General features: G+C 52.3%; 7 protein-coding genes across 7 annotated transcripts; 2 read left to right on the forward strand and 5 right to left on the reverse strand.

Annotated features, from left to right (window-relative positions):
• Positions 1-1,792: 1,792 nt before the first annotated feature.
• Positions 1,793-3,985, reverse strand: CPAR01_12858 (plasma membrane fusion protein PRM1; the record flags this gene model as incomplete). The annotated part of the gene is made up of 1 exon (XM_060497112.1): positions 1,793-3,985. The coding sequence occupies one exon, from the start codon at positions 3,983-3,985 to the stop codon at positions 1,793-1,795; it is 2,193 nt and encodes a 730-aa protein (XP_060344645.1).
• A 1,262-nt stretch (positions 3,986-5,247) lies between these two features.
• Positions 5,248-5,676, reverse strand: CPAR01_12859 (uncharacterized protein; the record flags this gene model as incomplete). The annotated part of the gene is made up of 1 exon (XM_060497113.1): positions 5,248-5,676. A coding segment is annotated over one exon (429 nt), but the record flags the coding sequence as incomplete, so codon positions are not given.
• A 1,948-nt stretch (positions 5,677-7,624) lies between these two features.
• CPAR01_12860 (KH domain-containing protein) lies at positions 7,625-9,602 on the forward strand (the record flags this gene model as incomplete). Its single annotated transcript, XM_060497114.1, has 4 exons — positions 7,625-7,670; positions 7,744-9,212; positions 9,269-9,434; positions 9,490-9,602. The coding sequence occupies 4 exons, from the start codon at positions 7,625-7,627 to the stop codon at positions 9,600-9,602; spliced, it is 1,794 nt and encodes a 597-aa protein (XP_060344647.1).
• A 5,631-nt stretch (positions 9,603-15,233) lies between these two features.
• Positions 15,234-15,629, forward strand: CPAR01_12861 (uncharacterized protein; the record flags this gene model as incomplete). Its single annotated transcript, XM_060497115.1, has 1 exon — positions 15,234-15,629. The coding sequence occupies one exon, from the start codon at positions 15,234-15,236 to the stop codon at positions 15,627-15,629; it is 396 nt and encodes a 131-aa protein (XP_060344648.1).
• A 944-nt stretch (positions 15,630-16,573) lies between these two features.
• Positions 16,574-19,419, reverse strand: CPAR01_12862 (uncharacterized protein; the record flags this gene model as incomplete). Its single annotated transcript, XM_060497116.1, has 4 exons — positions 16,574-17,121; positions 17,180-17,358; positions 17,517-19,217; positions 19,283-19,419. The coding sequence occupies 4 exons, from the start codon at positions 19,417-19,419 to the stop codon at positions 16,574-16,576; spliced, it is 2,565 nt and encodes an 854-aa protein (XP_060344649.1).
• An 885-nt stretch (positions 19,420-20,304) lies between these two features.
• Positions 20,305-21,842, reverse strand: CPAR01_12863 (uncharacterized protein; the record flags this gene model as incomplete). The annotated part of the gene is made up of 3 exons (XM_060497117.1): positions 20,305-21,288; positions 21,343-21,578; positions 21,632-21,842. 3 exons carry the CDS (start codon positions 21,840-21,842, stop codon positions 20,305-20,307), a joined length of 1,431 nt encoding a protein of 476 aa, XP_060344650.1.
• A 163-nt stretch (positions 21,843-22,005) lies between these two features.
• Positions 22,006-22,355, reverse strand: CPAR01_12864 (uncharacterized protein; the record flags this gene model as incomplete). The annotated part of the gene is made up of 2 exons (XM_060497118.1): positions 22,006-22,109; positions 22,166-22,355. The coding sequence occupies 2 exons, from the start codon at positions 22,353-22,355 to the stop codon at positions 22,006-22,008; spliced, it is 294 nt and encodes a 97-aa protein (XP_060344651.1).
• Between the last annotated feature and the right edge of the window lie 450 nt (positions 22,356-22,805).

Raw genomic sequence — 22,805 nt, forward strand, 5'->3', positions numbered from 1 at the left:
GAAGAAATTCAACTGGGAAAAAAGGTACTTAATGATCTCAGACGTGGGGGAGGAGCAATGGAATGACTCTTGGGGCGGGCGCCGGTTTCCCTTGGACAACTTGCGGTCGGAGCAGCAGCGGCCACTGCCCAAGGGGCGGGACGGTGTGAAAAAGGAACCTTCCAACGGGACGGGAGCTCCGACGTGCCCTGTGTCCACCCGATTCAGCTGCTTGTAGCTGTGTTCAGCACCTCTCCCGTGCCTAAAAGCCCCGTATCTATACCATGGAAGTGGGCAGAACACCGGGCGATTGGGATCTATGTTTTCCCCCAGGGCAGCCCTGGAAACGACCATGTTCAACCGCTATATGGACTGCCCGCTCATCGTCCGCCAAGGTGGACGGCCTGCAACAGTCACACCGATCGATACCCCGGAATGCTCCCTTTGAGCCTCAAGGGCATGAGGTACCTATCCGTACAGGCACCGAAACGAAGATGCTAGGCACTTCAGCAAAGGCAAATCTTGGAGTCCAAAAGAACCCTGAACCGAGGCCCTGAACCACTCAGATCGCTCAAACCATGAACAAACAAGCCGACCATCCGGCATCGGTTCCCATCAAAAGAGAGTGGCGGGTGTGGGGCCGGGAGTCCCTGGACGATGACGCCCCAGAAAGTCGGTCGGAGGGCGGGGCGGAGATGCCCAAAAGAGGTTATTCCAGACTCCCCGAGTCTCCACTTTTGCCATCCGCCATAGCAATCCGCGCCCCACCTTCCACCAACATTGCCCGCACCGGCAGGCAAACAAAACATGGGATTTTAATCTCGCCGTGCCTTACCCTCGTGACACACACGCGACACCATACCATGAGATTCGTATCGGGAACCCCATTCATGAGGCTCTTTCGTGACATCCCGCCTTGTCGTGGGGGCTCCCGTTACTCGGTCCAATTGTCCCGAAAGTCTGTTCTGTCTCCTTGATCAGATATCAAATTTCCCACGACGCCTGTTCATCTCCGCAAGTCATGGTGATATTGGTCAGAGGGCAACGGAGCTGCCTCAAGAAACCGCGGAACATGTCACCGAGGCAGATGATATTGGTAGCGGTTGAAGTTTTATCAGAGAAGGTTCAGGTGCCTCGTAGGATTGAAGACGATCAGATGACAACGTCTTTGTCGTCGCCGCCGCCGCCGCACTTACCAGTCACTATCATCGCCGCTTACTCCCGGCGATGATCATGACAATCGGATCCTTAGATGCGGCAATACCGCTCGGGGCTGTGGTTGTGCCACTGGCCGGTATCAGTCATTCACTTCTCCGCAGCGGCTACGCTATCAGGGAACACGGAATAGAGTGTTTGGTTGCAGCTAGCAGTATATTCAATCTTGAACTACCTAGACGTATATACCGAGTAGACATTCTGGCAGTCGGTGACGCTGCTGCATACTCAAAAGTTCATTCTAGAGAATGAAAAAGTTTGATGACTGGTGTCAATCAGAGCGCAAAAAATGAGATCCGTTATAGAATCGAAAACAAACGGTGCGGCGACTGAGCCGTTGGTATCTTTTTGAAGTATTCCCTCTCCATTCCGTTCCCGTTCCATCAAAATTTGAAGTATACCTGATAATCATGCTTCAACGCCCGAATATCATGCTCTTCGTGTTATCTCTTTCAGACCTGTCGTAAATGAGGGGTATCTCTCGGCGTTCGGTCCAGCCCAGGCCGGAGGTATCAAGGTCTCCAACCTCTGTCTTTTTCTTTTTGTGTTTTTTTTGGTCTTTTAGTCTTTCTCTTGTCAATACTTCGTAGATACCATTCTAAAACTTGGTTGATGATGCTGTGTCGAGGTGTCCATACGAACTTTGTCGTTGATGACCCTCCGTCGGCTGCGCCCTGCCGCTCTGCACGCTCGTCTTCTTCAGGGCCTTCTCATCTCGCATGCCCGAGTAGTGGTCATCATCCACGGCAGATGCATCGCTACCGAACTGTGGGAAGCGGGAGTCGTTGCCATGGGATCTGGGAGGGCTTCGCGGGCTCATGGCTGGGCGGTCGTCTCCGGTGTAGCGCAACCCGCCCTCACCACGGCCTTTGTCGGGCATGGCCATGCCAACCAAGGCGCGGATGATGCCGATGAGGACGACAATGACGTAGACGAGAAGGATGCCGGTAGAGATGAGCGCTTCCTTGATGATGCCTCGACGAAGCATATCGGTAACATGAGTCACGGCGCCAGTCACCTCGTCGGTTGACACACTTGAAGGTGACGATAGGAAGGTCTTGAGGTCTGAGTCGCCCGAGATGGACTCTTGAGCCCCGAGGCTGAATGTGTCGTTGTCGAAGAGAGGGAACGAGATCTGCGAGTGATCGTGGACCCAAGTTAGTCCCTTCTGGACAGCCTCGACCTTGAGACCAATAGTACAGCGAATAACGTCCTTGATGGGATTGATGAGGATGGTACCGTTGAATACAGTCTCCAAACCAGTCGTCATGGTGTTGGTGAATGTGTTCAACGTGTCGTTGACAGCCGAGGTAGCGTTGGTGACGTAGCCGAGCATGTCTTGATTGATCTCGTTCTGCGTTGATAGCACAACACCGTTGGCATCATCAGCCCACTGCTTGGAGACATCCTGTAGCGAGGTGACGACTTCGCCGGCAAATTCGCCGACCTGGTTGGCAAGGGCGGGTACCTCTCTTTCGACAGCCTTGAGCAGGACGTACTGGCACAGGCAAGAGAAGAAGCCAGCAATGGCAAGGGCCAAGACAAATAGAGCAGGTAGTGATGTAGCGTACGCAATGGCCCAGCGGACCAAGATTTGACAACGGCCTTTGAACTTGGAAGCAATCTTAATGCCCCAGGTAGCGGTCATTGGGCGGGAAGCAATGTAGACCACATCCATCGAGTCGTACTGGTGGCTGGCCATGATCTGAGCGTGCTTTCGCTCGCGTCTCCAGCGCCTGATCTCCAGCCAGGCCATGGGTGCGATGACCAGCACAGCCAAGATGGAGAGAACGACAATGAAGATGATGCGAGCCTTCTGGATCATGTCGCGGAGGTTGTTAAAGAAGTCGGAGATGTTGTTGTTGGTCGAGCAGAACTGCAGCGCCTGCTTCTGGGCGACAGGGAAGACTGATCGATCGAACTTGTAGCCCTTGTAGGCGTCGTTGACGGTCTGCTTGAGCAGGTTGAAAGGGAACGAGATAGCCTGAGCCGTCAAGTTCTGAACCTCCTCAAAGGTAGGCAGGTCATCGTTGAGCTTGTTGATGTCGCTGACGAAGCCGCTGGAGTCGATCTTGATGTCGCGCAGGTCGTTGACAGGCCCCGAGAAGTCGACCTTGGGAAAGTCGGGCAGAACGCTACCAAGGACAGAGTTTTCGATTGCGTCCACGGCCTTATTGATACCATCAGAGAGGCTCTTAGCCTTAGAATCGATTGTATTGCTGATGTCGCCAACCACCTTGTTCATGGCGTCGGTAACCTTCTTGGTAACGTCGGAGGCAACATCAAGGCCGCCATGGATGAAGGCAGTGATAAGACAGGTGTACATCGATGTCATCATGTTGATGACGAAGATGATGAGATTCTGAACACCAGTGAGTATCAGACCCAGAGCAGCAACCATGCCGTCGAGGGTCTTCTCGATGCCCTTTGCCGACAGCTCGTTGACACCGACAGAGAGATAGTGAGGCATCGAGGCCATGGCGCTGCCAATATCTTCGACCTTTGTGCAAGCAGAGAGTGCTTTTTGATTCGCGTCGTCGACATTATCGTTGAGGCTAGCGATGAGCAAGATGACTCTGAGAAGTACGAGCAATAGTAGGATCGTCCAGCGGTTTAGCCAGATCTGAGAGAGCCTAGCTGAGAGACTAAGGTATGGTGTTATGGTGGGAGAAGTGTCGGCTCGCGCTTGTTGCGTCTTTCTAAGTTCCGCCATCTCTAGCGAGTCCGACCTGAGGGAGTCGGGGACGGCCGGGTAGGCCGCCTCCTCCTTGCGATTCCGTGAGGAAAACATGTTGATTCTATCGAAGAATGTAAGAAGCCGATGCGAGTATTTCTGAGCCAGCAGAGAAAAATGAATGATAAAATAAGAGGAAGAAAAAAGGCGAATGCAAGAAATGAAGCAAATAGAACGGCGGTCGACGTCGAGGAAAAATTAATCGTTGGAGTTTGGTGATGAAATTAGGTGAATCACTCGACACGAAGAGGGAAAGAGGAAAAAGTGAGGAAGGAAAGAGAGCGACAAAGGAAACTCGTCAAGCACTGATTTCTGAACAAGCTTCTATCCATTCATTGTGGGGTATCTTTTTTCGGGAGAAGATATGGATACACAGGACGAGGATGACTTGGAAGGACGACAGAGACCAGAGAGGATGGGAATGACTGGGCAATACGCATAATAAAAAGGAAGCCGACTAACACGGCCAGGTCCACAGGATCACCTAGCAATAGGCGCGCAACAATAGGAACAAAGTCGAGAAAAGAAAACAAAGGCGGCTTACCTTATTCACACCACAATGCCAAAGAAAGCCAGCAATGGGCCCTTTGGCCGTGGCCTTGAAGGGAAATTACCTCGACTTGGCCCAAATCTTTGTTTCGTTTGGCGACACCCGGTGAGGGTGGATATGGGGATCTGGGCGAGGCTCGTTTTCTAAGCGCGCTCAACGGACGCTCTCAGCCAACCAAATCTGTCGTCCGGGGTCACGATGAGCGGCTGCCCAAACGCTGCTAAGGCAAGGCGATATTTTCGGAGGCCGAAATGGGGCTCTTGAGATTTGATGTCGTGTTGCCCGTATTTAGATCGGATGACGTTACGCCCTGTTACGATAGACTCGATCCGTCTTGTCGAAGCCAGGGCTGGGTGTGAGGTGAGAGCTGAGAGCTGAGCGCTGGATATGTGATCGCTTGGCGAGAGTGAGGAGTTGTGAGGTAGAATTTTGTTGCTCCTACAATGAGGTCTTATCGAACGATGAGACTCTTGCTTGAAACTTGCTGAGTGAAACTGAGTTGCAGTATCACAAGAGCTATAGCCCTACTCAAGTCAGGCCAACAGTTGGTGGCTTCATGAATGGGGGCGAACTCGAGAGTGATATACAAGTCGAGATTTGAGTCACTGAACAAGGGGACACCACGGAGCAACTGTTGAATGGTGCCCATCTTTCCAAAAGTCGCCTTTCCGGGGGTGTCGCAGAGGATAGAAGGCATTTTAACACAACCTGGTCTCGCTCATAGGCTCGGGTTGATCCAGAGAGCTCACGACAAGAATGCGCTGCGACGTCATTGGCAAGACTGGGGGATTATTGCGGAGAGCCTCCCACCCGTGCCACCTCGTAAGGATAAGGTACCGTTCTGGCGCCAGGTGAACGGCGCCGCTCCAGTGGCATCCCCGTCGCGAGTCACGCCAGCAGACCAGGTGGTTACCGGTGGCTGTGCCCGGCGGAGGAGGCATGGACGGGTTTGGTGCCGTTGCGGGCGGAGAAACGGTGAGTTGGCCTGGTTAGGCTGGTCTGGACAATTCTGGATTTGCTGGAGGCATCCGGGGATGTCGCGAGGTTTGTGTGGTTTTCTCTCGGAAACTGCACGAAGGGTCACGGTGACCGGGGAGAGGATGTGAGGGACCGCAGCGAGCGAAGCAGGAACAGAGCAAAGATCGTCAGCCAGCAGACGAAAAGAGACGGCGGATGGCTGGCGCCAGCAGGGGATCCCTGGAGGTATTGCCAAACACTTTGTCCAATCGTCGTGAGAAAAGAGCAGTTCGGCTCTCGCCGCTAACGTCTAATCCTTGTAAGCATATGGCAAGAATGGCCGGGAATTGGATAGGATAATGGTAAAAGAGTGGATATGGACCCTAGATGGGTTTCTTGGTGTTGTGATTCGTGACTGGTTGTTGCTCGTCGTCTGTCCTTGGGGTCCTTGCTGAGCAACAAGCAATGATCGATGCCAAGCCTTTGCCACCGACCACCGCGGAATGCTAAAAACCGGTTTACGACAGGAACGGTCTTTTGGAGGCTGATCTTGGTCAGACGGTAGGAAAAGCTTGTCGAAATCCCACAAATCGTGGCATCCCAGGAATGTTCGTTTAATGGCATTGGCCGGTCATTTTCTTCAGGCACAGATAAGAAGAAGAGTTAGAAGGCAAGAAGGCAAGGAAGGAACGCAACGTAGGATGGCCTCCACTGCTTCTTTCCTGACTTTTCCGACGTTGGCCCCCTCTTGCCCATGAGAGGCGCAGGCGCAGTCAGAGATGGTGAGGGTGAGATTGGTCATTGAGGTCGCCTTCCAAGTTGCATTTCTGTGCCATTGCCCCTTCTTCGCGAGATCATTCAGGTACCATTCAGGGAAGTCCATGGAACTTGGAGTCTTGCGGCAATTGGCAGTGGCTCCACTAAACAAGAAGTTCGCACTTGCCCTGTGCATCCAAGCTCCCACGCTCTGTCACTCCTTCCTTCTTTCTGTGGGGTCGTCTCAAGTCTTGACGCTGGCAAGGATTGATTGGCCGACGGTGGCCCGCGCTCTGCGGCGATGGGCGCTTCGCTACAGAATTCATGGCTGCCAGCCATGAGGCCGGCGCTTGCGATTTTTGGTCCAGAAAGCATCTGTTCCTCCAAATGAGAGAATCATTCACGGTCAGGTCTGTGTATAATATATATCGTGGGCCTTCCTCATTCAGTCTACCATGTTATTACACGAGATGTGTGTAAAGTTTGTTGCAGTCTAACAGTGAACTACATCATTATTGATAATTGCTGCAACAAGTCAGTCGGCTTCGTCCAACTGTCTCGCATTGCATTGGCATGACTTGCTTCAGCTGCGCCTTGAGCCAGTCACTCTAGTCTGCATTTTTGCAAACTCACCTGAAAACTCTCTGTACGAGACTCTCCAGTCTCAGTCATCCTAGCACCGCCTTGTTGGCTAGTAAGATTGCACGTCAGATGCGCAGTCACCCATGGCTTCCAACCTTCTACGGTGACGACATACCTTCTTCAGAGAACTGTGAAGAGTGGCTTGACCTACTGTGCTTGCCTGTGCCACAATTGCGGACCCAAGTCCAACTTTCCATCCCTTTGTCACGTGTTTGGACTGTGATGGGCCCAGACCCGACTTGGACCTGCCTGACGTGCCTTCCAGGTTAAGCACGGTCAAGCACAGGAAGAACAAAATTCCGACACACCCATTTTTCACAGGATCCATGCCACTTTCCAGCCTCCTGCCCCTGCCCGACCTTGCGCATCATATTCACAGCTCAACCCACGCTGCGTAGCAAGGAGCAATCTGTTTTCGGCAGGCGGTCTCGCCAAACTCAAACCTCGCTATCACATCTCCTACCAGTGCCACCACGGCTTGCCCTAGCACATCTTGACAAGCTGACAACACCTGAGAATCCTTCGCGACTCACCTTAATTCAAGGCCGTGATTGTCCAGAGACCGATTTGCGACCTCATTTTGTGATTGCTGGCATTGACACACATCCTTGTCACCTGATCAAACCCACTCTCGGAATCAACCCGACTCATTTCTAGGCCGCGCTGAAAATTCCTCTTGCGCGCAAAAAGTCTTCAGCCCTCCGACACGATCAGACACTCTTTTCTCTTCTTTGACAAGTCACGATCTGACCTTCGATCGCGCCCTGCATTCTGCATACGCGACAGCCACAATGGCCGAACCACCTCGTGACATCTCCTCCATCCTCGCTGCCCTAGGTAGGTACCCGAGACACGACACGAATCTGTTTCTGCACCCTCGAACACAGACTGATCGCATTTATTCATTCAGGCGCAGCACAAAGAGGCACATCTTCGACGCCGACCCAAGGACAGCCCGGCATGCCGCCTAGCTATCCTCCTCCCGGTGGCCAGCCGCCTCCTTCCTACCCCCCGATGCCCCAGCAGAACGCGCCCCCGTACGGCGGCGGCGGTGGCTACCCGGGACTTCCCCAGCCTACATCCAGCGGCAGTCTGGATCTTAGCTCTATCCGACCCGTCAACTCTGGCACAGTCAGCATCGCCGATGCCATCGCGCAAGCCAAGGCCTTCGCTGCTGAGAAGGGCGTGGCATCCTACGACCGACCCCTCGTCTACTCCAACGAAGCCCCCCGCGGCCAGGATTCTAGAGCCTACGGCCGATCCTCGCGGTCGCGCTCTCCTTCCAACCGTCGCGACCAGTTCCGCGACAACTTCAACCCCTACAGAGACGAGCGCCGGGACGATCGCCCTGCTCCACGAGACTATGGTCACCGCGAGCGATCCTACAGCCCTGGCCCGCGTGGTCGCACTTTCTCTCCTCGCAACTCTAACGGCAGAGAGCGATCTCCGCTGAGAGGAAGTGGCGGTGGTGACGACAACGCCGAGACAATTCAGATTGAGTCGAGCCTTGTTGGTCTCATTATCGGTAGACAAGGCGAAAACCTTCGTCGCATCGAGTCAGAGTCCAATTGTCGGGTGCAGTTCCTCCCCTCCAGCGATAATGGTCCTTTCCGCCAGTGCAAGATCAGTGGTCCCAGGGCACAGCGCAGTGAAGTCAAGGAGGCCATCAACCGCATTATCGACGATAGTGGCATGGGCGCCATCAACCGTGGCGCTGCGAACCCCAAGGGACCCCCACCTCGCGACCACCGCGGCGGACCACCTGGAGCAAGCGCTGCCGCCGCTGCCGCCGCTGCCGGAGCCGGAGCTGCAGCTCTTCGCGACGGCGAGGACTGCATGCAGATTATGGTACCCGATAGAACCGTGGGCCTGATCATCGGTCGCGGTGGCGAGACCATTCGCGATTTGCAGGAGCGGTCTGGCTGCCACATCAATATTGTTGGTGAATCCAAGAGTGTCAATGGACTTCGACCTGTCAACCTCATCGGCTCTCGTGAATCAGCTGCCCAAGCCAAGGATCTGATCATGGAGATTGTGGATAGCGACAGCCGAAACGAGGGCCAACCTGCAGCCCCCACCAAGAAGCCGCAGAGACACGACGGTGGTGGTCATCAGAGAGACTCTGGGCCCATGGGTGGAGCGGGCGGCGGCAGCGGTGACAAGATCAACGACGCCATCTACGTCCCATCCGAGGCTGTGGGTATGATTATTGGCAAGGGCGGCGAGACCATCCGTGATATGCAGAACGGCACTGGTTGCAAGATCAATGTTGCCCAGTCCTCCGGTCCAGGCGAGGTTCAGCGCGAGATTGCCCTTATCGGCTCGCGCGATAGTATCGCCCGAGCCAAGCAGGCGATTGAAGAAAAGGTTGACGCAGTGGTAAGTGACAGGCCTCGATTCTACCGTATATCCAACTGTAACTAACATGACAACAGCGCCAGAAGAACTCTGGAGGCGGTGGCGGTGGTCGCGGTCGTCAAAACCAAGACTATGATAGAAGCTACTCTCAACAGGGATCTAACCCATCAGCATCAGGATCTGCTAACCCACCAGCTGCTCAAGCTCCCGCTGGAGCCGACGGAGCCGACCCATATGCGCAATGTAAGTCTATCAATGACACGGCGAGCAACTGGTATCGTATACTAACATTCTGTAGATGGTGGATACCAGAACTACCTTGCCCTCTGGTACCAGTCCCTCGTTTATCAGCAACAACAAGGCGGCGGTGCGGCCGGTCAGCCCGGTGCAGCGCCTCCTGGAGCCTCATAGAGGTTTTTGCATGCACCCTTTCCGGTAGGGGACATGCTCGTGTGATGTGATTGATCACTTGCCTTGGACCTCGACTTGATGCCTCTTTTCGCATTACGTATACTGAAGCACCGCACATGCACGTTGACTATGGAGGCTCATGGCAGTGCGCATTTACGAACCATTCAACGACTGATACCTTCTCATCCCGCTGGACTTGCAACAGCACAGCGCCCACCTTGTTTTCTTTGGACAAAATCACGAATTGGGGGAGAGGACCACCCACGGAAGAGCTAGGCAAGCTGCCTCTGGCTTTGCTTAAGCGCGCTGATATCTCGATGCACTGAACCTGGCATTTGACGATGATGATGGCACGTTCTCGCTTGCACATGATCCTTGACTGTCATGAACTGGATTCGACTCTTGACATGGACATGGTGCTCAATGCTGCTCTGCAACATGGACTTACTCCACATTCTCCATGATGCACGCTCCTGACGCCTATGTGACGGCAAGGACACCTTTTTGCTGGGTCTTGCGAGCATTCCTGGACTTGACAACTTTGGCACCTACTACCTCGTGGAACATTTGCAAGAGTGGCCATGATGAACTTTTGAGACCCTTGCCTGCTGTCATGATGCAGCTGCAGGGCACTACTCGGGTGTGGTTCGCCTGAGGACATACTCTGCCTCTAGGAATGGCATCCGCCTCCACCTCATCTGCATGGTTTTCGATTAAATCTTTCCGTGGATGCACGATCACATTTTTCCCGAGTAAAGCTCGCTTCCACGGGTTCTATCGTATAGTCCATCTTCCCTTCTCAGTCTTCGTGGGTACAATGCCTGACCGGCATCTTTTCATGCGATATGCAAAATTGATTCCCAATTTTCTTTGCTTTCCGGTGGATGAAGCGCAACTAGGGACGCGAAATAGGCAAAGGGAAAACAAAAAGAAAAAGCGCACTCTGTATAATAGTTAATTCCGAGTCAAATGAATTTTCTCGACCTTGTTAGACACATGTGATGTGTGAGTCCTAGAGCAAAAAGATTCTTTGTAAATCGCATGCGATCTTATTCACTCGCGTTCTCAAGGGAACACTTCTTCACACCTCAGCTCCAATGAACAAACCTGTTTGACAACTAATGACAAATGTACGCATGATCCGGAAACGTCTCTTTAGCAGGACCCTGTCGTCGAAACAGAGTGAACGTAGTGTTGAGTGCTCAACAAACAAGTTTGAAAATAGGTACAAGATAAGCAACATCCGTGATGCCACGTGCTGAGGGGCTGGCGCTGTGGTCGCCCCGGATGTGTAGGAAGCTGTGCCTCCCGAGACGTGACGGGGTAAGATGGCGGCATGAGGGAAACCTTGTTTTTTCTTTGGTCAGGTGATGCAGGCCCAGATCATCCAGGCTTGAGTGAGTGAGGCAGTTGTAGTCATCTTCACATGATAAAGAGGGTGAATGATTTGGACTCTTCAAATGTTACATGGGGGTGGGGATGGAGATGTTTGCATGGAGATGGGAAGATGTGATTAGGGATTAGACCAAGTCATTCAATTTTGCAAGGTACAGATGAGATTTGGACTATAGTGATGATGTGTCGATGTGTTGTGTACGGAGACTGATGGATTGATTGTGAAGCAGATGGCTTTGGAGAGCGATTGACGGACTGTAAGTGATGTGTGAGAATGACCTCCCATGATCGTAGAATCTTCGTTTCATGAAATTCTTTCGCCCTCTCTACCTCTAGTGTCATACATCATCTGCATCTTCTCTGCCTACCTCTTGGTTTCATGACTGATGTGACTGTCACAAGCAATTAAAGCCGGATCAGCAGGAGAGAAGAGAGCAGGGGAAGGTGAAGGATGATCATCATCAGTGATTGTCAATAATAATCCAGGCTGATGCGACCGGCGTTGTAACACTACATTCGGGGTGGACCGGTGGCCAGTGGACGATGGACGGTCATGTTAAGCCCGTGGCCTAGACCAGGGCCGATATTCGCGGCAGAGATTCTTGCATGCTCATCATTATCTGTAGGAGCCTGTGCGGGACTGAGCCGCGAGCGAGTGTGGTAGTATCCGTGGCGTGGCGTGGCAGGAAGCAAACTCTGATTGATCTTCGCCGTTGAATGGCACTTTGTCTGGGAGAGCATCAGAAACAGAGAGACATGTGTGAGGCAGGGGGAAAAAGGGGTCCTTCGAAATCGTGGTGTCATCGAACAGACATGTTATTTTTTCTCTCGCTTATCGGCCCTGATGCGGACTGCGGGAAACATCAGGCTTAAGATTTGCTTTTCAGAAATCTTGCTGCAAGTTGACTATTGCGGTATATGGACTGAAGTTTTGATTTCCATCTCGCAGGTGTTTTGGGTGATGGGCAAGTGTGAAAGTAAGGTGAGATCAAGTGTAGATATTCTCGCCTGTGCGGGTGCATGTGCATGGTTGATGTACGTGAGGTTTATCTCTCTTACCCTCATCTGTCTGCTTGTCTGGATGCATGTGAAATGTCCTTGCGAGCTTCAAGTCTGTGCTGCGCCGTGTGCTCTGTCCTTTTTCTCACCCTATCTCAATCTTCCTGTTGAATCTCCCTGTTGAATCTCTTTGGCGATAAGGTTCCATTTGGTTGTTGGTGTGTAAGCTCTCTAAACGGTTCATCTGGAAATTAAAAACTAATGGTGCTTGCGATCTGCACAGTCGACGCGTGCGGAAGGACGAGCGAGCCGAAAGTTCTGCGCGGCGGGAAATATCTCCGACACCACGCCAAGAAACTGCCAGGCGATTTGACAAAACTTTGGTTTTATTTTTTTTTCACGGGCGAGACAGGCAAGAGTTTGGCTGTGCTTCGATGCAAATCTCACGCGAGACATTTGTCGGGCAGGGACGTGTATGCGTGTGTGGTCGCCCGTACGCACACCTCAACTCACAACCGCCCTTCTTACATGCGTCGCCTACCTACCTGTCAATGTCTGACTGATATGAATTAGGCGAGAGCGAGGAGTGTAAGTAAGGTTAAGGTTGGTGTGGGAACAGAGAGACGTGATGAACTGACATGCCGTGCAGGGGAGGACGAGAGATGCGCAAGAGACTGCGTTTCTCCCTTCCCCCCGCATTGGTCGAGTCCCCGACTCTGCCGTCTGTCAGAAGCCGATTCGTTGTTGGCCGTTGAAAGATGTACCGGTATCCGTCGGTAGGTCAGGATATGTGGTGTCACTCCTGTTCTGTTCGGATATTGTCATCCCACCGGCCGGCCGTAACAGGCGCTCAGTGACGGATGGGCGACGGCCTAAACCGAAAGGACCACTCTAACTTCTCCGTAAACAACGGGGAAAGGAAAGAAAGAGGCGCACGAGCACGAGGTCCTCAGGTTGGTGTACCCGAGTCAACGTTTTGGGAAAGTTTGTTAACGGACGCTGAACAGCGTCGTTGATTCAGAATAGGTCAAGGGTCTAGGCCGTTCGAGCCAGCGAGCGTGGGAGAGAAAACGGGCTCTTCGAGCAGAAAAGGCGTGCGGATGTACGTGCTCCCGTGCCCGCATGTTGTTCTGCGGAAGGCGGATTGTCGGACTGTGTGCTCCCTTCGAACCGTCTGCCTTATCTGGCCTTGCATGTGCCGATCCAAGGTTGCAATGCAGGATGACTTTTGGGGGGTCATGAGGGGGCAAGAGTGGGAGAATATGGGGGAGCATTTTGGGTAGCACTGTGGCATGAGGCTGTGTTGAATGTAACAACAGCATTTCGAAACCATCGCCATAGCTATCTTGGACCATAAGGCCAGACGATCGAGGGGTTTGTTCCCTGAGAGAGAGCAGACTGACACATAACTGCTGATCCCCGCGGGAGACACTCAGAGACACTTAGAGATAGAGACAGCGGAATGCGGGACTCGGGAGGGGACAACTTGAGGTCTGCCGTTTGCAAGGGAGCTTGATCCCGGAGCTATCCTGAAAGGGGCATGTTGCATTGCTCGCTTCGCGATCCATGCTCTGCCTCTCTCGCCCGGCCCTAAGACAATCCCATCTCAAAGCTTGTTTTTGCGCCGCGTGCCTCCCGTGCCTCCCGCACATCTCTTTCTGACTCTCGATCTTCGACTCTGAAGTGTCAATGGTGGAAGATATCCCGTGCCTACTCTTCTCTTGGATCTTCCGTACAAGTTGTGTATTGTACTGGCGAAAGTCGTGCTACGTACGCAGAGGCCAAAGGAAAAAGGCTCGGCGCAGTGTCTCAGCGCCGTTGGAAACAACAAGAAAAGCCATTTCCGTTCAAATCACCTCATCTCCACAGAGAAGAAAAGTTACACACGCTGAACAGAATTTGGGTGCCTGGAATGTCACTGCAAGAAATGTCTCGGGGCAAGATGCCCTCTTCCCTCTCGCCTCGCTCTACCCCCGTTCCCGTCCCACCCCTCCTTTTCGTGATCCTATGAAGCGTGGCCGCCAAAGGCCTTTTTTCTTACATACATACATCAACTCCACAGGACATCGTTCCTCACGATGGGAAGGCCTGTCTGTGTTCCCCGGCAGAGTGCCGCGGGCCGCGAGTGGATGTGCTGGGGTGGGTGTGCAGAAGAATTGGAGCACTATCTCACACACACACATATACACACACGGATAGACGGGGAGAGGGGCATGGACATGGGCATGGCATGGCATGGCATACTGCGTAGACAGAACAGTCATGACAGAGAGAGAGAAACAAGCAGGATACTCAACTCGACAGCCAACAGCGAATGCAGCTCGCTTCTCACTTTCTTTCTCGTCTCGCGTCTTGATGTGCAGCTAAGCGGCGGCGCAAGGGCGAGGCTAAGCCGCATCCTGCAAATAGTCTACTGCAAGACGGTTGGCTGTTGGCGAGCTGCATGGTGGATGGCAGGCTGGCAGCCAGAGATTCTGAGAGAGAGGGCGCTTCCTGCTCATCTATGATTGTTGCTTTTTTCACTCTCTTCGTCGTTCTTCCCCTCGAACCTCGTTTCTTCTTCTCAAGTTCACTTCCGGGAGAGGGCTTGGGCTGCATGAGCTCTTCTCGCTTCCTCTCCGAACTCCCTGTCTCTGATTCTGTCTGTCTCTCCTCAGACTTCTCTACCCGTCGGCCCCTCACCCCCCTCACACACACCCCTACCCCCCCTTATGATTCTGTCCTGGTGTATCCGTACCTGTCAGTGTGTCAACACAACCCGTCAAGCTCCAGGTCGCGTTTTTCTATCGAGATGTGCTAGGGCCCCCCCGTGTCGATCCTCTGAAAGCTTGTGGCTGCCCATCCGTCGACGATTGATTTTAGTTCATCCTTCTTCTGCCGTTCAACATTCTTTCCTTCTCCTCGAACCGTGTCCGACTAATTCTTATTTCTCTTACTCTCGAAAGACCTTGTTTACCCCCTCGTAAGGTCATTGCGGATTCAACTTCCAAACGGTCGATAAACAAGCACAAATCCTTCTTTGTCGTTTTCCCCTTGTCCTACCTACCTGATTGAACACTCGCAAAACAAACTCATTCGCCCAGGGATCACTTTGGGGCTTGGGGGAACTCGAAAAACCACACTGCCACCTCTTCCCCTCTCGACATCGTACCCAGTCCTCCTCACAACTCCCTCCAAACAGCGCCTCAATCACCTCCCGCCTCAAAAGAGAACACAAAAGAAACACATACATACACAATGTGCCGCCTCGTGCTCTTCGCGGGCACCTGCACCCGCTGCAACGAATCCCTCACCTGGGCCGACCTCTCCCAGCAGCTCTCGTGCCTCGAGGCCAAGAACGCCGACAAGTTCGGCTCGTGTCGGCGTGGCGTCGACGTCGAGACACACGCCTTTGACCAGGAATGCGACGCCTGCGCCGGCGAGGACGAAGGCGTTGCCGGTATGGACTTTGGTGAGCAGGATTTTCAGCAGTATCATCATCAATATCAGCAGTATCAGCAATACCAACACCCGTCATCAGCAGCATACACAGCAGCAGGATCGTCGTCATCGGCGTCAATACCACAACCCGGCTCGAGCAAGAGGGGCCGGGACGAAGGGGAGGGAAGGAAGAAGAAGAAGGCGAGGACGTGAAAAGCTTGATGAAGCTTGCGATAATGATGGAGTTATGACACGGTTCGAACTTTAGAGAGGATATTTGTCCATCTCTTCCTTTCCCCCCCCTCTCTCTACACTCCTGGCGAGGCGTTTGGTGTTCGACATGAAATACATACAAAATGGCATTGGGGGTTTCAGGACTCGGGATACCACCGGACGCGATGATGTTGCGCACTTGCGGCATTGGCAATGGCATCAATCGATTGGAGCCACATCAGCAACATCACAGGCACATGACGCATACGACGACGATCAGGACAAAAGGGCAGGCGATAATGTTATTTTTGGGCGGGCACACTGGGCTTCAAGGTCACAGGTGTGTGTGTGTGTGTGGCAGGCCTGCGGCGGACTCTCCGCCGCATTCCTGAGGGAGAGGAGAGATACCCTAGTCTACCTTTACCTACGTTAGTGGCGTGGCGATCGGGAGGGGCTCCTAGCGAGGGGATCCGCGCCTCTTGGCATGCGGGTGATGTACGACACGTCTCTGATTTCCATGTTCCCTGGCGGGCATGGAAAGGCCACGATGGATCACTCTTTGACAAAAGAAGACTTTACAGTTAATACAAAAGCGTAATCGATTTCGCAGCATAAGCCCTCGTTTCAATACCCCATCCGTTGTCCTACTTTTGAGGTTCTCATGGGGTGAGCCGGAGGTCTTCCGCTACTGCACGGTCAGATGAGGTAGAGGACACTGTATGATCCGACCTAATGTCATTGTTGGACATCAGTCGACCGTGGAACGAAACCATGTATCGTGACGGACCTGAGCGAACGAATGACATGATGCATTATATGGCACCTCTACCCTCCCATGATGTCGTTTATCAGCCTGCAAGAAGCTCATACGAGAGAAAATTGAGTCGCTCTAGAATTGAGTCTAATCCTAGCTTAACTAGGACATGTTCACTCTAGTGCTGCTCTCAGAGCGCGCCGTTGCCTCCGTCATCATTGAGAAATTCGAAGTCAAAGTCATCACCCAACAGTGCGGAGTCGAAAAGTTGCTCTCCTTCCGCTATTTCGTGATTCAGCGTGCTCATGCCACTCGCTTCCGTCCAGGCAGGATAAGATTCCTGCTGCGAATAGTCGAGGGGAAAGGTTCCCGTCAAGTTGTTATCCGTACTAGGAACGTCTCCTGGGACCACAGCCATCCCTCCCTCGTCGTTGCCCCGTGTTCGAACTGTATTTGTCGAGAATTCATTGAGAACCTGTGGCGGAGGCGGTCTCATAAGGGCCTCTTCTCGGTCGATGGTGCTAGTTTGCTCCTGGCCCCTATAGAAGTCTTGCATCAGTGAGGGCCACACACCGCGGACGATATCCCTCAGCTCGGCTATAAGCTCTGGTGCCACATCCGCAAATCTTTGCTCAACCTCAGCTTCGATGTGCTGCCGAACGCGAATCACGATGTCACGGCGCGCAAATTCCATTAAAGTCTCTTCTCGATCAAGTACCGAGATGCCATAATCATAATCTGCAAAGGTAGAGTGTTAGTTCCGTCTGACGTACAACTATACTGGATCCCCACTTACAAGGTGTGGGAATTTCATCTTCCCTTACATCAAAAAGAATCTTGTATACTTGCTTCCACTTCTCTTCCACAGCTAGTTTCGGTGAGGATCTGACCCTAAGGAGACGCTCAATGTCGGGTCCAAATTTAAACTCTCCGCTCAGGTCCGCTTCGGTGTTGATCTCGCAAAGCTGAGCAACTCTGAGGTGCGAGTCTAACGCGGCTTACGTCTTGAGATATTGCCGACATCTGCTGCATTGGAAAGGTAATCTTCCATGCCGGCGGAAGAGGTGTTCTCTGGAATTAGTGTGTCAGCGAAGGAGGCTGGTAGAACACCAGGTCAACGGCAGCAAACTGACTTCAGGCGATGAACTGTAGGCCACCCAGGACCTGCACATTCCTTTTTCCTCTGGTAACCAAGAGGGTTCCACTTGAAGAAGGGGCATGCGAGCAACACACCCTTGGGCGCACTTTTCATGTCTGGCACTCTGCGGGGTCTCTCGCCGTCGTCCTCGCCTTCATCGCTTTCGTTGCCTTGGTCTTCGTCCCTAGCACGATCCTTTTCTTTCCGTTTATCGCCACTCCCCCCCTCACCGCACAACTTTGGTCGTTTTCGAGTCGTTCGATTCTCTGTGCGTGCAGTCGAGCCCTCAGCTTGCAATGGAACTTGTCTCGTTTCGCTTTCATCCTCCAGTTTGACGTCCAGGAGGCTGCCTGTGATCTCCTCCAAATACCTGTCTAAATCGCGGAGAAACACATCCATTACCATCTGAACCGTCCTGCGCTTCTCCTCCTCCACAGCTCGTACTCGTTGACCTTCATTCGCCGTCGACGTGCTCGAAACATCGGATTCCTCGTCGTTGGACATCGATTGTTCATCCTCAACCATCCGTGTATCAACGTCAACCTGGGTTGGGGTGTTTGGGTTCTCTGATGGAGGAGTGTTGGCTGCTGCGCTCCACTCTTCTTTCCAATTTCCTGTGCGTATTCTATCTGCGTGTGCTGCAAGTGAGTACTGAGAACCAACAGCGAGCAGATCGGGATTATCTTTGGCCGATTGAAGGCGTTCAGGAATGCTCGATGGAGGTCTTTTGGCAACGAGAGGCCGCGCCGACAGATTGAGATGCGTTCCAACGCCGGCCAATTTGTTTGTGAGAGGCTCTTCATGGGCTGCTTTAGTCCATCCCCCTGTCCAGGACTGCGGCCATGGATATTTCTTATTGTCTTCTTTGCTGCGTTGAACGAGGAATATACTACTAGGTATTAAACCAGGATGGGTACCACCAGGACGATGACCCCTATTTCTGTCCGTAGCCGAGTATAGTGAGGATGCAGTATGGTAGTCGCTGGTTTCATATTTCTCGAAGCTTGGCACAAGAGCTTGGGACCTGTGAGCATAGAGCTCCGATGGAAGGACTTCAAGACGCTCTAGGCACGAAGCTGGATCGAAAGATCCATGTCTCAGGCACCCAAAGATCTCAGATATCACATGCTGGCGTCCCAGGAGTCTTTGGCAAAGGTTGTGGACCTTGCTGATGAAATAACTGCTGGCGGCGTTGTCGGTAATTTGTGTAGTGTTCTTCCAGACGACGAGGAGTGTGCTCAGCAGATGAGGGTACTCATCCACGATGAGTTCATCAAGAGCTTCCAGCTTGTCCCGGAACGGCTTAAGTAATACTGCAGAGTCGTAGCCGTGGCTGAGGCGAATGGTATCGATTATTCGATCGGTTTCAGTGGCCCATTTGAAAAGACGGTGTCCTCGGCTGATATGGTCTGCAAGATCGACAAATACGGAACCTGATATCATTGATTCGTGGATGTACTGAACGAGAAGCTGAGTGATCTCGCGGTACTTCAACGCGTCGCTCGGATGATCCGACTTTGGGGCAAATCGTACACCTGAAGACGGCACTGTCTCCAGATGTGTTTCTGGGTCGTTTGAGTCGGTGTACGTGGTTTCTTTTGTTTCTTCACCAGTCTTGTCAGCTGGGATGCCTTCGCGAGCTTTTCCATACTTGGCACATCCCCAATTGCTCAGTCTGTAGACGAGCTGCCTCTTACTTTGTAATTAGACCGTTAGCATACATGTACCATAGTGTCTCACGAAACATCGATATAAACTCACGTCACTGAGAAATGGTGTTCGTCTTTTAGTACTTGTATGACTTCGTCCAGGGTCTTCGTCGTGTAAAGCTTCAAGATCTGCTCTCTCAGGCTGTCCCATTGCTCTGCGGATGTCGTTGCACGTCTTGACCCAGGCATAGTTGATACGGCTCAAATGAGGTGAATAGCTTCCCTTCTTTTCTCTGGTTAATCTTTGATTTGGTGCCGCTATCAGCATATACGTACTTGAATGTACTGACGCAAGTTCAGGATTGGAGAAAAGCCTCGAAACAAAGATTCGTTGATAACAGAATCGATTTATTCTTGTGTGGAAACACAATGAGTCGATTTTGGGTGAGAACTGCGGCCCTCTTATGGCTCCGCAAGCGCCAAAGTTCACCAAACGCGCAGCTGCGCACATGGGCTCCTGCGAGGATGACCAAGTTGCTGACCGCCCTGCTGGCATACATTGCCTGTCTTGAGCTGAAACCGAGAGGGAAAGTGAAAAAGCCTACCTCGGGTACTCTGCAGATTGTTGAGCCATGATTGGTTGAGCGTCCTGAGCTGTCTGCTTGATTTGAGGCTAACCACTCAGCCCTGGTACGGAAGGTCTTCCTAGGTCTCTTGCGAGATACGAAATTCGAGTGCGCAACTGCGCACTTCCCATCCAGTGGTTAGGAAACACCCAACACACGACCAGTTCCTGACCCATACTCTTTGATGCATCTGGAAGTGGCATCAGATCGCGATTGGTGAAATTGCCCAACTTCAACTAACTTGTGGCGACACAGCTAGCTTACTTCCGTAACGACCGTTACATCTCAAACCAGCAATTATATTTAGGAGTACATATTAGACCTAGATGTCTTGCGAGTTCCTTGTCTCTCCCAGCCCGTCTTCTAACTTCCAAGACTCCATGATGTTGTGAGGTAGACAGCAGCCAAGGCACAGGCGGAAACCAACTTAACGAAAGCTAAGCTTTGAAGAAGAATGGCTCCAAGAACTCAAGGGACCATGGCCGTATGCTCCCCGTGATGCGAGTTATCACCAGCCATCGTCCGAACTGTCATCGTCCACCCATCCTCCCGGAAGATGTAAAGGTGGATTCTCGACCAGATCCCAAAACTCGCCGGCGTATTCCTCAGCTTCCAGACTCCAGACAAGGTTCCAGTCTCCAGGCTCTGGCCCATAAGTGAAAGATACCAGTCGCACACTAGGCTTGATCATACCTTCAAACCGGGTGCTCAAACGTTCTTCTTGCAGCCGCACCTCGCGCTTGAGATACTCCATCTCTCGACGGCCGTATTCTTCGAGGTCATGACCTGAGATCTGCACGTCCTCCAGCCACTTTCGTAGAAATAGGCAGGTTTTGCGTTTATATTCTGAGTGATCCCAAAAAGTCTTGTAAAGCGCGGAAATGAGTGGTGTGTAATAACGGGGTTTCTCCTCGGTGGCATCAAAAGACATCTGCATGCTGAGCCTTTGAGAGGACACTCCTTGAACAACCCACCGCACAAGTTTTCTCCAGCTAGACACCTCATCGGAGTCCTGCATCATTACGTACCACGTTACGAGGCTCTCTAGAGAGCTTTTTACTCGTGTATCGAGAATCACACTGAAGTCAGCGGGCTTGATACCTCCATCGTGCTGTATATCGTGTAGTAGGATCTGTGGGTCGACATGGAACCAGTCTAAATGCGCGTAACGTACTTTCAGCGGGAGTTGATAGTACGTGGTCGCCAGGCTTCTCGTTATGTATTGGTGAACTTCGTTTTCGGTCCATATAAAGCTAGAGATGGCAGATAGATTCGCGGTGGTCTCGCCTGGGGTAAAATAATCTTCCAGGCAGTCATCGAGGGCGACGTGAACCCAAATTTTGAAGAGCTCCAATATTTCGTTCGGTTTGCATAAGCGTAAAATGCGTAAATATGGAACGAAACCAAAGCTTTGGCCATCCATGTCGTCGAAGTGTAAACCCATACCAAGCAAATGACGAATGATTTCGACTCTTTCCCAACTGACTGCATACTAAAGTTGTGTTAGCGTCGTATGTTCAATTCTCATTGACGTAGAGGCGCATACATAAAGCAGTGTGGCTCCCTGATCGTCACGGTCGAACAAAGATGCCCGATGCTCCTCGATTTCACGTAGCGCGAGTGTCCAGTCGCCGTTCCGTGTATGATCGAATATAGGAGTATGGCGAGGTCGGACTGTCCAAACTCTCAGGGAGAACTTCCATCCAGCATGCGCTCGGTATGACTGAATATCCCAGAGTCTCGTTGACATCCACCAGGGTAGCTGTAATCGTGCCTGGTATACTGCGAAGTATTAATATAGCCCTTGCACTTCACAAACTTGCATAGGCACCCACCTTGAATGTCGTGATACTTAGAGTGCGGAACAGTCCGACTGGTAAAGCCGCCGAAGAAGGAAGACTGTGCATTGTGGAGTGGCTCCATTCTGGATGCTTTCCTAACAGAAGCTACATTTTCGAAGTTTGGCTCGTCTGTTAGCCGCACTTGTCGGTTTGAGTAGGCCTCGACAGTGAATGCGGTTGTTTTCGGTGTCTCAGCGTCACTCATAGTTGGCTCGGTCCTACCTGCGATGGAGGCAGTGGAAACGTCTTTAGCAATGTCTACTTTGCGAATAAATCGATGCGCTTACAATATCCTCGTATTTTGTGATAGCAACGCCATTTGCAGGGCGAAGTGTAGCTTTTGCTGACAGCTCTGTATCAGGTCCTTTTTAAGTGTAACCCTGAGCTTTGTTATGCTCCTCCGTGACTTCTTCGCGGTAAGAATTTGCTGTTGTAAGTCTGTCGCCAGTATCTCCAGCTCGTTCGCCACTTGCTGACAGCATCTCAGACTAGCATCTGAAGTGCCAATACTCGGCGTGCCCGCCTTACTGAGCTCCACATCCATCTCTGTGAGGATGGCATTAAGAATGTCAACCTGTTCGACGAGCTGGTTGATCTCGCGGGGCACGTCCTGGACTTCGTTCCAAAGCTTCTTGAGTTTGATTGTGCTGGAACCAAGCTTGCCGGCAATCTCGACGACGGTGAAGGCGCTGACGACAACGCCGAAGGCTTCCGCCATTGTGGAGGTCGAACCTTTCCCTCAGTCACTGGTGATCTCTGTCGGTCTCAAACTTAAGTTTCAGGCCAGGGGTCAAGGGATTGATGGTCGTCAAGAAAGGCTCTGCTACAATTCAGAAGAACAGATAGCCAGCCTTAAGGGGCAGACCGAAGGGGAGTTGAAGCGCTTTTCAACGCCCGAATTAAGCAGGCTGCGTGGCAAGTAAGCCCCAGCAGTGCCTCCCAAGCGTCAGGCTTTCCTGCAGGCTGAATGTGCTGCATGGAAAGAGCCAATTGAGACCCGACACCACATCATTCAAATTGTCAGACCAGCGCTACGTCTACCAATGAAAGTGAGCGCAAGGCGGGAAAGGACTGCTTCTTGATAGAATCGCATTGGCTTGCCACCATCAGTTCACGCCCATACTCCGATCAACCTTTCCTCACAGAACAATAGCCGCTGATACTACGA

This window comes from Colletotrichum paranaense (genome assembly GCF_030867605.1).
Source record: "Colletotrichum paranaense strain IMI 384185 chromosome Unknown Scaffold_11.1, whole genome shotgun sequence".
NCBI lineage: Eukaryota > Fungi > Ascomycota > Sordariomycetes > Glomerellales > Glomerellaceae > Colletotrichum > Colletotrichum paranaense.